This window comes from Onychostoma macrolepis, chromosome 23 (genome assembly GCF_012432095.1).
Source record: "Onychostoma macrolepis isolate SWU-2019 chromosome 23, ASM1243209v1, whole genome shotgun sequence".
Lineage (NCBI taxonomy): Eukaryota > Metazoa > Chordata > Actinopteri > Cypriniformes > Cyprinidae > Onychostoma > Onychostoma macrolepis.
In genome coordinates this window covers 82,978-97,500 of record NC_081177.1, presented here as the reverse complement: position 1 = coordinate 97,500, position 14,523 = coordinate 82,978, and the positions used below count along the sequence as shown (strand labels likewise).

The following is a 14,523-nucleotide window of genomic DNA, read 5'->3' as shown; positions in this document are numbered from 1 at the left end:
GTCTGCGCCATTCATTCACACAGACACGCAGAACATGAACGATTCATATTTAAAAAGCTTTTTTGTGACTTAATATTCACAGAAACTAGTCCATATTGTGATTTGGTTGAAGTGTAATTATCTACTTCTGATTAATTCATCAAAACTTTAGCAAATTCCGTGACGTTTCGTTAAACTGTAAATTTTGTTTTTATGACGGATTCTGCGATTCCATCTGCATTTTCTGCATCGTGGAAATCATAGGCTCTATGTTTTGTTGAGCATGAAAGAGGTGAGCGTCGTACCCGGTCAGCGGCTTTAACCAGCACCTGGTCATGACACGGAGCCGGACAGAGGTGGACACAGCTGGGTAACGGCCGCTGGCAGGGCTGCTTACAGGGAGGACAAGGGCCAGAGTGACACCGGTGCTTCTCCTGAGATGAGTGATGGCACGACGGCGGCTTCCTGCAGAGACAAGCACACTTCCTGTGACGCCATTCCACACGACTAGACAGAAGTGGACAGGAGACTGCGTACCTGCAGAGCTCCTTACAGCGCGGCGGCCTGGTGCTCCTCTCTCTCCCACAGGGAACAGAGATTACAGTCGACCCACAATCACACCGCACCTCCACCATCTCCGGACACGGATAACAGCTGCCTGAGAGACACACACACACAGAGAGAGAGAGAGAGAGAGAGAGAGACACACGCATGCAGGAGATCAGACGGGAAGTCCAAAAACACACCTGTAGCCAATCAGCAGTAAGGTGGCGTGTCTTGCAATGATAGTGAGAAGAGAGTGCTCGATTTGAGTGCATATTAGCAGATCGACTATAGATAGAGAAGGTAGATAAAAAAAAAAAAGAAAATATCGGAGGAACAAAACATTAAAAAGAAGGGTTACGACCAGGCAAGAGGTAGGACCCGCGTAAATATCGGAGCAGTGGAGTGAACGCGAATCGGATGCTGAGGTAGAGTTGTTTCTTCTTGATAGGTGAGTAACATTGATTTTGCTTTGATTCACACAACTTATTTGTGTTGACTTTTGTTTCAATATGCTTGTGACTTGTGTCATCTTCGCTTGTTTCTGTGATCGGCGTTATGCCAGGGTTGCGTACATACCTGTGGGGCAGAGATTTCAAAATAAGGATGAGGTCCTGTTGGGGTATGGGCGTGCTTGTTTTGGCGATTTCAAATATCAACATCGTTTGGCAAAAATCACTTAGTGCACCTTTAAATTTACCACCATAGAGTGAAATGTGAACCTGTTTTGTCTTGTCAATTTATACATTCAAGCAATTTTAAACCATTCAAGTGAAAGAGAACTCAAATCGCAAGAAACACCAAATTGATTCCTCTTTCACGTCTCTTTGCGCTTGAACGAACACACACATACAATGTTAAAATACCCGTTTGGCAAGTATTCTGGTAAACACAGTTGGTTATGTTTTAAATTAACGTAAACTGCTGAGAAAGAAACCGGATGCGTGTCAGTATTGGGTCTGTGCATTTGGTCTTAAAGAGACAGCAGCCTATAATTACCTGCTTCTCTCTGCTAATCAAACAACAACACAGCTTTAACGAAGATTAATTTGTATTTAATTTATGTAGTGAGCACTATTGTGTTATTTTACACTTATTACATTTCTGCACCTGAATACTACGGTTACTGACTTTATTTGTAACTTTGTTATGTTGCATTCTTCTATGCTTGTAATTTGTGCAATTGTTCATGTTTTATTCCTGACTTTATTAGTTAAACTAGTAGTTTTTGCTGTGGTATAGAAGTATTTAAAGTAAGCTTTCAGTAATAAATGAAAAGCAAGCTTTTTTTTTCTTTTGCTGATCCAAAAAATTATCCGATCTGTGACTCAAAATACGTAATGTGATCTGAACCATGAGTTTTGTGATCCATTGCACCACTAGGCTTCACCAAGCAGAAACGGCTGATCTGAATCCGGGCCTGGATTCCAGCCGTCCGCACACACTTGCCGCCTGACATTTGGATATCAGAGCCCAGATAGCAGGCGCTTGCCAGATAACATTGTTGTTCCAGGCGCACATTTGCATTCGGCACACAGCGAGCCAAGGAGAGTGCGAGGCATCGGCAAACAATTCATCAGCGTGCGATAACCTCTATCCTCCGTTACCTTTCCCGCACACACACTCCTGCTCTGAGAAAAGGTCAGCTCATTCACGCAGACCAACCAGACTCTGACTGCGCTGATAAACAGCACACAGGAGGCGCTTCTGGCCCAGTGTGATCGTGACAAACACAAGAGCCAATCAAACTCCCACATGAGACTGACATGAATGCTCCCGTCTGCCCCGAGGACAGGAAACACTCCCGCTGGACGCTGGTCAGAGAGAGAGAGATGCATTCAGAAAAATAGAAGAGCCGAGAGATGGTGAGATTAGGAACGCTAACTTCTACAGCTGGGAAGAAAATAACGATTGCTCGATTTGAATCGATACTCATTCCAAGAATCTATCTATGCTGTCCCAGTTGATATGTGAACAAAACACCCATCTGATAAATCACAACAAGCTAAGTGCTTTGTTACTTTAATGTGAAAACATCTCTGCTGATAAATTCTGTCCATTTTATTATGAAATTCACACAAATACCATTTTTCTGCTCTTTAATGTGTGGTGACAGACGACTGTAGTGAACTGATCATCTCTTACGCTTTACTACTAGTTACAGCAGCAAATAAACATGAATGAACATCAGAAGGAACAGAACAACTCACCCGAATCAATCATGTCTTGGAAAAATAGACAGTCCGTGCTGGATATCATCAAAACAGTCCGTGCTGGATATCATCACATTTACCTCAGTAAAGCCATTTAATGACTACAATTTGCTAGAAAAATAACTTTAAAGAAAAGCATTTTGCATCTCTTTAAAATATGCACTATATTAAATTTTATTTTAACCTGTTGTCTTCAAAATTTAATGTCTTTTTGTGTAAATACATCATGAAATCATGTTATGACTACTAATGGCTTGTTTCTACCAAGTGGTACGGGTCAGTACAGTACAGTACGGTACGATTCGGGACCGAACACCCTGATCCAGCTTGCCATAACTCTAACTCTGGCCCAGAAGCGCCCATAGGAAGAGCCCGCCTGATCCATCTGAAAACACTGTCTGAAGATTTGCAAATATCCAATCAGCCAAGATGTGTTATAACCTCAGAACACGTGTTCCTGCATGAGTGTGTGTTCCTGCATAAGTTTGCGTTCATTCAAGAGCGTGTGTTCCTGCATGAGCATGTGTTCATTCAAGAGCGTGTGTTCCTGCATGAGTGTGTTCATTCAAGAGAGTGTTCCTGCATGAGTGTGTTCCTGCATGAGCGTGTGTTCATTCAAAAGAGTGTTCCTGCATGAGTGTGTGTTTATTCAAGAGTGTGTTCCTGCATGTGTGTGTGTTCATTCAAAAGAGTGTGTTCCTGCATGTGTGTTTATTCAAGAGCGTGTGTTCCTGCATGAGTGTGTGTTTATTCAAGAGCGTGTTCCTGCATGAGTGTGTGTTTATTCAAGAGCGTGTGTTCCTGCATGAGTGTGTGTTTATTCAAGAGCGTGTGTTCCTGCATGAGTGTGTTTATTCAAGAGCGTGTGTTCCTGCATGAGTGTGTGTTTATTCAAGAGCGTGTTCCTGCATTAGTGTGTGTTCCTGCATGAGCGTGTGTTCATTCAAGAGAGTGTTCCTGCATGAGTGTGTGTTTATTCAAGAGCGTGTGTTCCTGCATGAGTGTGTGTTTATTCAAGAGCGTGTGTTCCTGCATGAGTGTGTGTTTATTCAAGAGCGTGTTCCTGCATGAGCGTGTGTTCATTCAAAAGTGTGTTCCTGCATGAGTGTGTTTATTCAAGAGCGTGTGTTCCTGCATGAGTGTGTGTTTATTCAAGAGCGTGTGTTCCTGCATGAGTGTGTTTATTCAAGAGCGTGTGTTCCTGCATGAGTGTGTGTTTATTCAAGAGCGTGTGTTCCTGCATGAGTGTGTGTTTATTCAAGAGCGTGTGTTCCTGCATGAGTGTGTTTATTCAAGAGAGTGTGTTCCTGCATGAGTGTGTTTATTCAAGAGCGTGTGTTCCTGCATGAGTGTGTGTTTATTCAAGAGTGTGTTCCTGCATGAGTGTGTTTATTCAAGAGCGTGTGTTCCTGCATGAGTGTGTGTTTATTCAAGAGCGTGTGTTCCTGCATGAGTGTGTTTATTCAAGAGCGTGTGTTCCTGCATGAGTGTGTTTATTCAAGAGCGTGTGTTCCTGCATGAGTGTGTTTATTCAAGAGCGTGTGTTCCTGCATGAGTGTGTGTTTATTCAAGAGCGTGTTCCTGCATTAGTGTGTGTTCCTGCATGAGCGTGTGTTCATTCAAAAGAGTGTTCCTGCATGAGTGTGTGTTTATTCAAGAGCGTGTGTTCCTGCATGAGTGTGTTTATTCAAGAGAGTGTGTTCCTGCATGAGTGTGTTTATTCAAGAGAGTGTGTTCCTGCATGAGTGTGTTTATTCAAGAGCGTGTGTTCCTGCATGAGTGTGTGTTTATTCAAGAGCGTGTGTTCCTGCATGAGTGTGTTTATTCAAGAGCGTGTGTTCCTGCATGAGTGTGTGTTTCTTCAAGAGCGTGTGTTCCTGCATGTGTGTGTTTCTTCAAGAGCGTGTGTTCCTGCATGAGTGTGTTCATTCAAGAGAGTGTGTTCCTGCATGAGTGCGTGTTCATTCAAGAGAGTGTGTTCCTGCATGAGTGTGTGTTTCTTCAAGAGCGTGTGTTCCTGCATGAGCGTGTGTTCCTGCATAAGTTTGCGTTCATTCAAGAGCGTGTTCCTGCATGAGCATGTGTTCATTCAAGAGCGTGTGTTCCTGCATGAGTGTGTTCATTCAAGAGCGTGTGTTCCTGCATGAGTGTGTTCATTCAAGAGCGTGTTCCTGCATGAGTGTGTTCATTCAAGAGCGTGTTCCTGCATGAGTGTGTTCATTCAAGAGCGTGTTCCTGCATGAGTGTGTGTTCCTGCATGAGCGTGTGTGTTCCTGCATGAGTGTGTGTTCATTCAAGAGCGTGTGTTCCTGCATGAGTGTGTTTATTCAAGAGCGTGTGTTCCTGCATGAGTGTGTTTATTCAAGAGCGTGTGTTCCTGCATGAGTGTGTTTATTCAACAGCGTGTGTTCCTGCATGAGTGTGTGTTTATTCAAGAGCGTGTGTTCCTGCATGAGTGTTCATTCAAGAGTGTGTTCCTGCATGAGTGTGTTCATTCAAGAGCGTGTTCCTGCATGAGCGTGTGTTTCTTCAAGAGCGTGTTCCTGCATGAGCGTGTGTTCATTCAAGAGAGTGTTCCTGCATGTGTGTGTGTTCATTCAAGAGAGTGTTCCTGCATGTGTGTGTTTATTCAAGAGCGTGTGTTCCTGCATGAGTGTATTTATTCAAGAGCGTGTGTTCCTGCATGAGTGTGTGTTTATTCAAGAGCGTGTGTTCCTGCATGAGTGTGTGTTTATTCAAGAGCGTGTGTTCCTGCATGAGTGTGTTTCTTCAAGAGCGTGTGTTCCTGCATGAGCGTGTGTTCATTCAAGAGCGTGTGTTCCTGCATGAGCGTGTGTTCATTCAAGAGCGTGTGTTCCTGCATGAGCGTGTGTTCATTCAAGAGAGTGTGTTCCTGCATGAGTGTGTGTTTCTTCAAGAGCGTGTGTTCATTCAAGAGCGTGTGTTCCTGCATGAGTGTTTCTTCAAGAGCGTGTTCCTGCATGAGTGTGTTTCTTCAAGAGCGTGTTCCTGCATGAGTGTGTTTATTCAACAGCGTGTGTTCCTGCATGAGTGTGTGTTTATTCAAGAGCGTGTGTTCCTGCATGAGTGTTCATTCAAGAGCGTGTGTTCCTGCATGAGTGTGTTCATTCAAGAACGTGTGTTCCTGCATGAGTGTGTTTTTCTTCAAGAGCGTGTGTTCATTCAAGAGCGTGTGTTCCTGCATGAGTGTGTGTTTCTTCAAGAGCGTGTGTTCATTCAAGAGTGTGTTCCTGCATGAGTGTGTGTTCATTCAAGAGCGTGTGTTCCTGCATGAGTGTGTGTTCATTCAAGAGCGTGTTCCTGCATGAGTGTGTGTTTCTTCAAGAGCGTGTTCCTGCATGAGTGTGTGTTTCTTCAAGAGCGTGTGTTCCTGCATGAGTGTGTGTTCATTCAAGAACGTGTGTTCCTGCATGAGTGTGTTTTTCTTCAAGAGCGTGTGTTCCTGCATGAGCGTGTGTTCGTTCAAGAGCGTGTGTTCCTGCATGAGTGTGTGTTTCTTCAAGAGCGTGTGTTCATTCAAGAGAGTGTGTTCCTGCATGAGTGTGTGTTCATTCAAGAGCGTGTGTTCCTGCATGAGTGTGTGTTCATTCAAGAGCGTGTGTTCCTGCATGAGTGTGTGTTTCTTCAAGAGCGTGTTCCTGCATGAGTGTGTGTTTCTTCAAGAGCGTGTGTTCCTGCATGAGTGTTTCTTCAAGAGCGTGTGTTCCTGCATGAGTGTGTTCCTGCATGAGTGTGTGTTTCTTCAAGAGCGCGTGTTCCTGCATGAGTGTGTGTTTCTTCAAGAGCGTGTTCCTGCATGAGTGTGTGTTTCTTCAAGAGCGCGTGTTCCTGCATGAGTGTGTGTTTCTTCAAGAGCGTGTGTTCATTCAAGCGTGTGTTCCTGCATGAGTGTGTTTCTTCAAGAGCGTGTGTTCCTGCATGAGTGTGTTTCTTCAAGAGCGTGTGTTCCTGCATGAGTGTGTTTCTTCAAGAGAGTGTGTTCCTGCATGAGTGTGTGTTTCTTCAAGAGCGTGTTCCTGCATGAGTGTGTGTTTCTTCAAGAGCGTGTGTTCCTGCATGAGTGTGTTTCTTCAAGAGCGTGTTCCTGCATGAGTGTGTTTCTTCAAGAGCGTGTTCCTGCATGAGTGTGTGTTTCTTCAAGAGAGTGTTCCTGCATGTGTGTTTATTCAAGAGAGTGTTCCTGCGTGTGTGTGTTTATTCAAGAGAGTGTGTTCCTGCATGAGTGTGTGTTCATTCAAGAGCGTGTGTTCCTGCATGAGTGTGTTTCTTCAAGAGCGTGTGTTCCTGCATGAGTGTGTTTTTCTTCAAGAGCGTGTGTTCCTGCATGAGCGTGTGTTCATTCAAGAGCGTGTGTTCCTGCATGAGCGTGTGTTTCTTCAAGAGCGTGTGTTCATTCAAGAGAGTGTGTTCCTGCATGAGTGTGTGTTTCTTCAAGAGCGTGTGTTCATTCAAGAGAGTGTTTTCCTGCATGAGTGTGTTTCTTCAAGAGCGTGTGTTCCTGCATGAGTGTGTGTTCATTCAAGAGAGTGTGTTCATGCATGAGTGTGTGTTTCTTCAAGAGCGTGTGTTCCTGCATGAGTGTGTGTTTCTTCAAGAGCGTGTGTTCCTGCATGAGTGTGTTTCTTCAAGAGCATGTGTTCCTGCATGAGTGCGTGTTCATTCAAGAGAGTGTGTTCCTGCATGAGTGTGTTCCTGCATGAGTGTGTGTTTCTTCAAGAGCGTGTTCCTGCATGAGTGTGTGTTTCTTCAAGAGCGTGTGTTCCTGCATGAGTGTGTGTTCATTCAAGAACGTGTGTTCCTGCATGAGTGTGTGTTCATTCAAGAGAGTGTGTTCCTGCATGAGTGTGTGTTTCTTCAAGAGCGTGTGTTCATTCAAGAGAGTGTTTTCCTGCATGAGTGTGTGTTTCTTCAAGAGCGTGTGTTCCTGCATGAGTGTGTGTTCATTCAAGAGAGTGTGTTCCTGCATGAGTGTGTGTTCATTCAAGAGAGTGTGTTCATGCATGAGTGTGCGTTTCTTCAAGAGCGTGTGTTCCTGCATGAGTGTGTTCATTCAAGAGCGTGTTTGAGCGTTCACCTTGGTGGCAGACGGATGGGCATTTGTGGTTCCTGCAGCCCAACATTCGACCGCAGCTCATGTCACACGGAGGGCAGTTCCCTGGACAACACTGCAAACACACACACACCCTATCAGTGACACACAATCCCACAGGTGTGTGTGATTGAGTGCTGCAATTGGATGTGAGGTGTGAATGAGACGCTCTTGTGTGTGGAATGTGAAAAGATGGATTTTGTGTGTGCGCGTGTGTTTTAGACTAACCTTTCTCTTGCACTGGTGTCGGCTACAGGTCCGTGTCTTGTTGCACTTGGACTCACAGAGATATTCCTTATGACAGGGCAGGAGTTTGCTGTAGCGGCCACATCGACACGTCTTTTCTACCTCCTGCGCGCACACACACACACATACACACACACAGATTAATTCCCCTCAAAATAAGTATCTACATTCACAATGGGCTTTGATCTCATGAAACTGTTTAGTTTCTGGCAGTCTTTCTTTGTAATGCAAGCCAGGGCTGGAATGCCATAAAATTTGATCTGGTTTTTAGAGCCCACTAACATCATCAGGATCAATTCTGGAGCACATTAGCTCGTTTCGACTGAGAGCACCATCTCAGCAGTATCATCTTGTGAAATCAGAAGTGTGTATGAGTGTGAAGTTACACCCTTAATAATAATGCAGTAGTAATCTAGCGAGTGTTACGGCTTGTGTGTGTGTGTGTTTGTGTGAGTGTGTAACAGTTCTCTGATGTGTGTGTGTGTGTGTGTGTGTGTGTGTGTGTGTGTGTGTAACAGCTGTCTGGTGTGTGTGTGCACGTGCGTGTGTAACAGCTGTCTGGTGTGTGTGTGCACGTGCGTGTGTAACAGCTGTCTGGTGTGTGTGTGTGTGTGTGTGTGTATATACCTGTCGGCAGGTCTCACAGGCTCCTCTGTGGCAGCGCATTGAGCAAGTGTGTAAACCACAATCCAGCTTCTTCCCGCAGGTGTCTCCACAGGTGGGCACATCAACCGTACATGGCAATACGCTCTCTGAACAAACACAGTGCTGACTGAAACACACTGGAGCCCTGCAGAACTGCTTCATGAACATTAAATAACATCTGCATCAACATGTTCAAGTGCAGAATGGTTTATATGGAGGCGCCAATCCTGCGCACTTATACGGGAACTAATTCCGATTTCAGTTCAATCACATCATAAACTAAAACGCAGATGTCTTTTTTTTAAAATTCATTTTAAATGTGATAAATATGATTTTATATGAAAGTTTGATTCTTTTACCTAAATCTCGTGCATAAAATCAGTACATGATGTTTTAATGAAAACTGAAAAAATGGTATCTGTGCTGAGTACTGAGACTGCTCTCATTAGAGTTACAAATGACCTGCTTCTATCATCTGATCATGGATTGTATCTCTTTATTAGTTCTACTGGATCTTAGCGCTGCGTTCGACACTATCGACCACAACATTCTTTTGAATAGACTAGAAAACTTTGGTGGCATTAGTGGAAGTGCCTTAGCATGGTTCAAATCGTACTTATCTGACCGCCATCAGTTCGTAGCAGTGAATGAAGAGGTATCATATCGATCACAAGTGCAGTATGGAGTACCTCAAGGCTCAGTACTAGGGCCGTTACTTTTCACGCTTTACATGTTACCCTTGGGAGATATTATCAGGAGACATGGTGTTAGCTTTCACTGTTATGCTGATGATACTCAGCTATATTTTTCTTCGTGGCTCGGCGAAACATACCAATTTGAAAAACTCATGGAATGCATAGTCGAAATATTTAAAAAAAACAGGATAACTAGTAATTTCTGACTGCTAAATTCTGAAAAAAAAAACAGGTTTTAATCAGAGATGTTCCGATACGTTTTTTCCCTTCCCGATACCGATTCCGATACCTAGGCTCAGGGTATCAGCCGATACCGAGTACTGATCCGATACCTGGGTGTGTATCTAGTTATACAGCTGTATGTACTACTAGCCCTGTAATACAATTATTTTATGGTGTGCTTCACCATATGTATATATATATATATATATATATATATATATATAAAGAGTTCCTTTTGGAATTCTTCAGCTTTTATCTAATAATTTTATTCTAATTACTAAAGTTCTATCATCATATAATGCTAAATTATCATAATATCATATTATAATGCTTAACTGACTGATGCTAAGTGTCAGATATTTAAAAAAAAAAAAAAAACTGTACCATTTTACAAACAAGCTTATATATATATATATATATATATATATATATATATATATATATATAATTGCTTGATAATATTTACAATAATATATTGAATTTGATAGGTGTCTCTCACATTGTCCCACAGAAATATTAAAATAGATTAGTGTACAATGTTTTATAATAATAATTTATTCTATTTAGTGTCCATTTCATTCATTTAATATCGGGGGCATCCAAGTTAATTGACATATTTGAACTTTTTTTTTTTTTTTTAAAGTAACGCAATAGTTACTTTCCCTGGTAATCAGTTACTTTTATAATGATGTAACTCAGTTACTAACTATTTGTGAGAAGTAACTAGTAACTATAACTAATTACTTTTTTAAAGTAATGTGCCCAACACTGCACATAACACACTAATACGCTTCTATTATTCAAATCCGTTAAAGGATTGTTAGGCTGCATTAATTAGATCAACCGGAACCGGGAACATTCCCCATAACACACAATGTACTCGTTACATCGTAAGAAGAAAGGCATCTACGCTAATATTAGTCTGTTTCTTTCTTATTCCGAGATCACCGTAGCCACCCGATCCAGTCCGTATCCAGATCAGATGGTGGATCAGCACCTAGAGATGACCTCTACAGCCCTGAACATCAGCAGAGATCAGGACACCTAGATGAGCCCCAGTGAAGACTCTGTCTCTAGGAGAATGACACTTTTTCGACACACTATTTCCCCGTCTAAATACTGTAAATCTGATATAAAGCCACCCAGCTTATATCAAGCTGATGTAAAGCTGCTTTGACATAATTTGCACTGTTAAAAGCGCTATACAAATAATAGTGACTTGACTTGTCACTAGTGTTTGCATTCTGAGCAGCGAAGAAGAATTGATTTCCGATTTGCAGCGTTAAGCAAAGCATCGGGCATAACTATAGGTCTTGTTTAAGAAAATGGTATCGGATCGGTACATGGATTCAAGTACTCGTCGATACCGATGCCAGAATTTTTTGTGGTATCGGTGGAATTTCTGATACTAGTATCAGAATCAGAACAACCCTAGTTTTAATTACTGGACCAAAAACCTCCGCATGTAATAACCTAGAACACTGTCTAACAATTGATGGCTGCTCTGTCAATTCTTCGTCATCAGTTAGGAACCTAGGTGTGTGTGTGTTTGTGTGTCTGTGCGTGTGAACGTACTTGTCTTGCCACACGAACAGGAGCGATTTCCAGCACGAGGACATTCTCCACACACACCTGCGTGACACACACGCTCACATGTGTGATTCCCACAGGACAGTGGACGTCCACACACCTGCAGAAACACACACTCATCAGACAGCTGTTACACACACACACACACACACACACACCTGCAGAAACACACACTCATCAGACAGCTGTTACACACACACACACACACACACCTGCAGAAACACACACTCATCAGACAGCTGTCACACACACACACCTGCAGAAACACACACTCATCAGACAGCTGTCACACACACACCTGCAGAAACACACACTCATCAGACAGCTGTTACACACACACACACACACCTGCAGAAACACACACTCATCAGACAGCTGTTACACACACACACGCCTGCAGAAACACACACTCATCAGACAGCTGTCACACACACACACACCTGCAGAAACACACACTCATCAGACAGCTGTCACACACACACACCTGCAGAAACACACACTCATCAGACAGCTGTTACACACACACATACACACACCTGCAGAAACACACACTCATCAGACAGCTGTTACACACACACACACCTGCAGAAACACACACTCATCAGACAGCTGTCACACACACACACACACCTGCAGAAACACACACTCATCAGACAGCTGTCACACACACACACACACACACCTGCAGAAACACACACTCATCAGACAGCTGTCACACACACACACACACACCTGCAGAAACACACACTCATCAGACAGCTGTCACACACACACACACACACACACACACCTGCAGAAACACACACTCATCAGAGAGCTGTTACACACACACCTGCAGAAACACACACTCATCAGACAGCTGTTACACACACACACACACACCTGCAGAAACACACACTCATCAGACAGCTGTTACACACACACAGCTGCAGAAACACACTCATCAGACAGCTGTTACACACACACACACACACACACCTGCAGAAACACACACTCATCAGACAGCTGTTACACACACACGCCTGCAGAAATACACACTCATCAGACAGCTGTTACACACACACACACACACCTGCAGAAACACACACTCATCAGACAGCTGTTACACACACACACGCCTGCAGAAATACACACTCATCAGACAGCTGTTACACACACACGCCTGCAGAAATACACACTCATCAGACAGCTGTTACACACACACACACACACACCTGCAGAAACACACACTCATCAGACAGCTGTTACACACACACACACACACACCTGCAGAAATACACACTCATCAGACAGCTGTTACACACACACACACACACACACACACACACCTGCAGAAACACACACTCATCAGACAGCTGTTACACACACACACGCCTGCAGAAATACACACTCATCAGACAGCTGTTACACACACACACGCCTGCAGAAACACACACTCATCAGACAGCTGTTACACACACACGCCTGCAGAAACACACACTCATCAGACAGCTGTTACACACACACACACACACACACCTGCAGAAACACACACTCATCAGACAGCTGTTACACACACACGCCTGCAGAAATACACACTCATCAGACAGCTGTTACACACACACACGCCTGCAGAAACACACACTCATCAGACAGCTGTTACACACACACACGCCTGCAGAAATACACACTCATCAGACAGCTGTTACACACACACACACACACACACACCTGCAGAAACACACACTCATCAGACAGCTGTTACACACACACACACACGCCTGCAGAAACACACACTCATCAGACATCTGTTACACACACACTCATCAGACAGCTGTTACACACACACGCCTGCAGAAACACACACTCATCAGACAGCTGTTACACACACACACACCTGCAGAAATACACACTCATCAGACAGCTGTTACACACACACACACACACACCTGCAGAAACACACACTCATCAGACAGCTGTTACACACACACGCCTGCAGAAATACACACTCATCAGACAGCTGTTACACACACACACGCCTGCAGAAATACACACTCATCAGACAGCTGTTACACACACACACACACACACCTGCAGAAACACACACTCATCAGACAGCTGTTACACACACACACACACACCTGCAGAAATACACACTCATCAGACAGCTGTTACACACACACACACACACACACACACACACCTGCAGAAACACACACTCATCAGACAGCTGTTACACACACACACGCCTGCAGAAATACACACTCATCAGACAGCTGTTACACACACACACGCCTGCAGAAACACACACTCATCAGACAGCTGTTACACACACACACGCCTGCAGAAACACACTCATCAGACAGCTGTTACACACACACACACACACACCTGCAGAAACACACACTCATCAGACAGCTGTTACACACACACGCCTGCAGAAATACACACTCATCAGACAGCTGTTACACACACACACGCCTGCAGAAACACACACTCATCAGACAGCTGTTACACACACACGCCTGCAGAAATACACACTCATCAGACAGCTGTTACACGCACACACACACACACACACACACCTGCAGAAACACACACTCATCAGACAGCTGTTACACACACACACACACGCCTGCAGAAACACACACTCATCAGACATCTGTTACACACACACACACACACACACACACACACACACGCCTGCAGAAACACACACTCATCAGACAGCTGTTACACACACACACACCTGCAGAAACACACACTCATCAGACAGCTGCACACACACACACACACACCTGCAGAAACACACACTCATCAGACAGCTGTTACACACACACACGCCTGCAGAAACACACACTCATCAGACAGCTGTTACACACACACACGCCTGCAGAAACACACACTCATCAGACAGCTGTTACACACACACACGCCTGCAGAAACACACACTCATCAGACAGCTGTTACACACACACGCCTGCAGAAATACACACTCATCAGACAGCTGTTACACACACACACACACACACACACCTGCAGAAACACACACTCATCAGACAGCTGTTACACACACACACGCCTGCAGAAACACACACTCATCAGACATCTGTTACACACACACTCATCAGACAGCTGTTACACACACACTCATCAGACAGCTGTTACACACACACTCATCAGACAGCTGTTACACACACACACACCTGCAGAAACACACACTCATCAGACAGCTGTTACACACACACACACACACCTGCAGAAATACACACTCATCAGACAGCTGTTACACACACACACA

At 44.1% G+C, this 14,523-nt stretch overlaps 1 protein-coding gene across 3 annotated transcripts in view; it reads right to left on the bottom strand.

Moving 5' to 3' along the window:
- The window catches only part of nfxl1 (nuclear transcription factor, X-box binding-like 1), a 29,497-nt gene that overhangs the window by 6,206 nt on the left and 8,768 nt on the right, over positions 1 to 14,523 (bottom strand). For all 3 annotated transcript variants that reach the window (XR_009268745.1, XM_058762520.1, XM_058762522.1), the window contains exons 8-13: positions 11,229 to 11,343; positions 8,719 to 8,843; positions 8,074 to 8,196; positions 7,831 to 7,921; positions 517 to 637; positions 285 to 444 (exon numbers count right to left, since the gene is read on the bottom strand). Coding sequence is in view for 2 of the 3 variants with exons in the window: in XM_058762520.1 (XP_058618503.1) it covers positions 285 to 444; positions 517 to 637; positions 7,831 to 7,921; positions 8,074 to 8,196; positions 8,719 to 8,843; positions 11,229 to 11,343 (735 nt within the window). In the remaining variant the exon portion in view is untranslated. The remainder of the gene's footprint in view (positions 1 to 284; positions 445 to 516; positions 638 to 7,830; positions 7,922 to 8,073; positions 8,197 to 8,718; positions 8,844 to 11,228; positions 11,344 to 14,523) is intronic.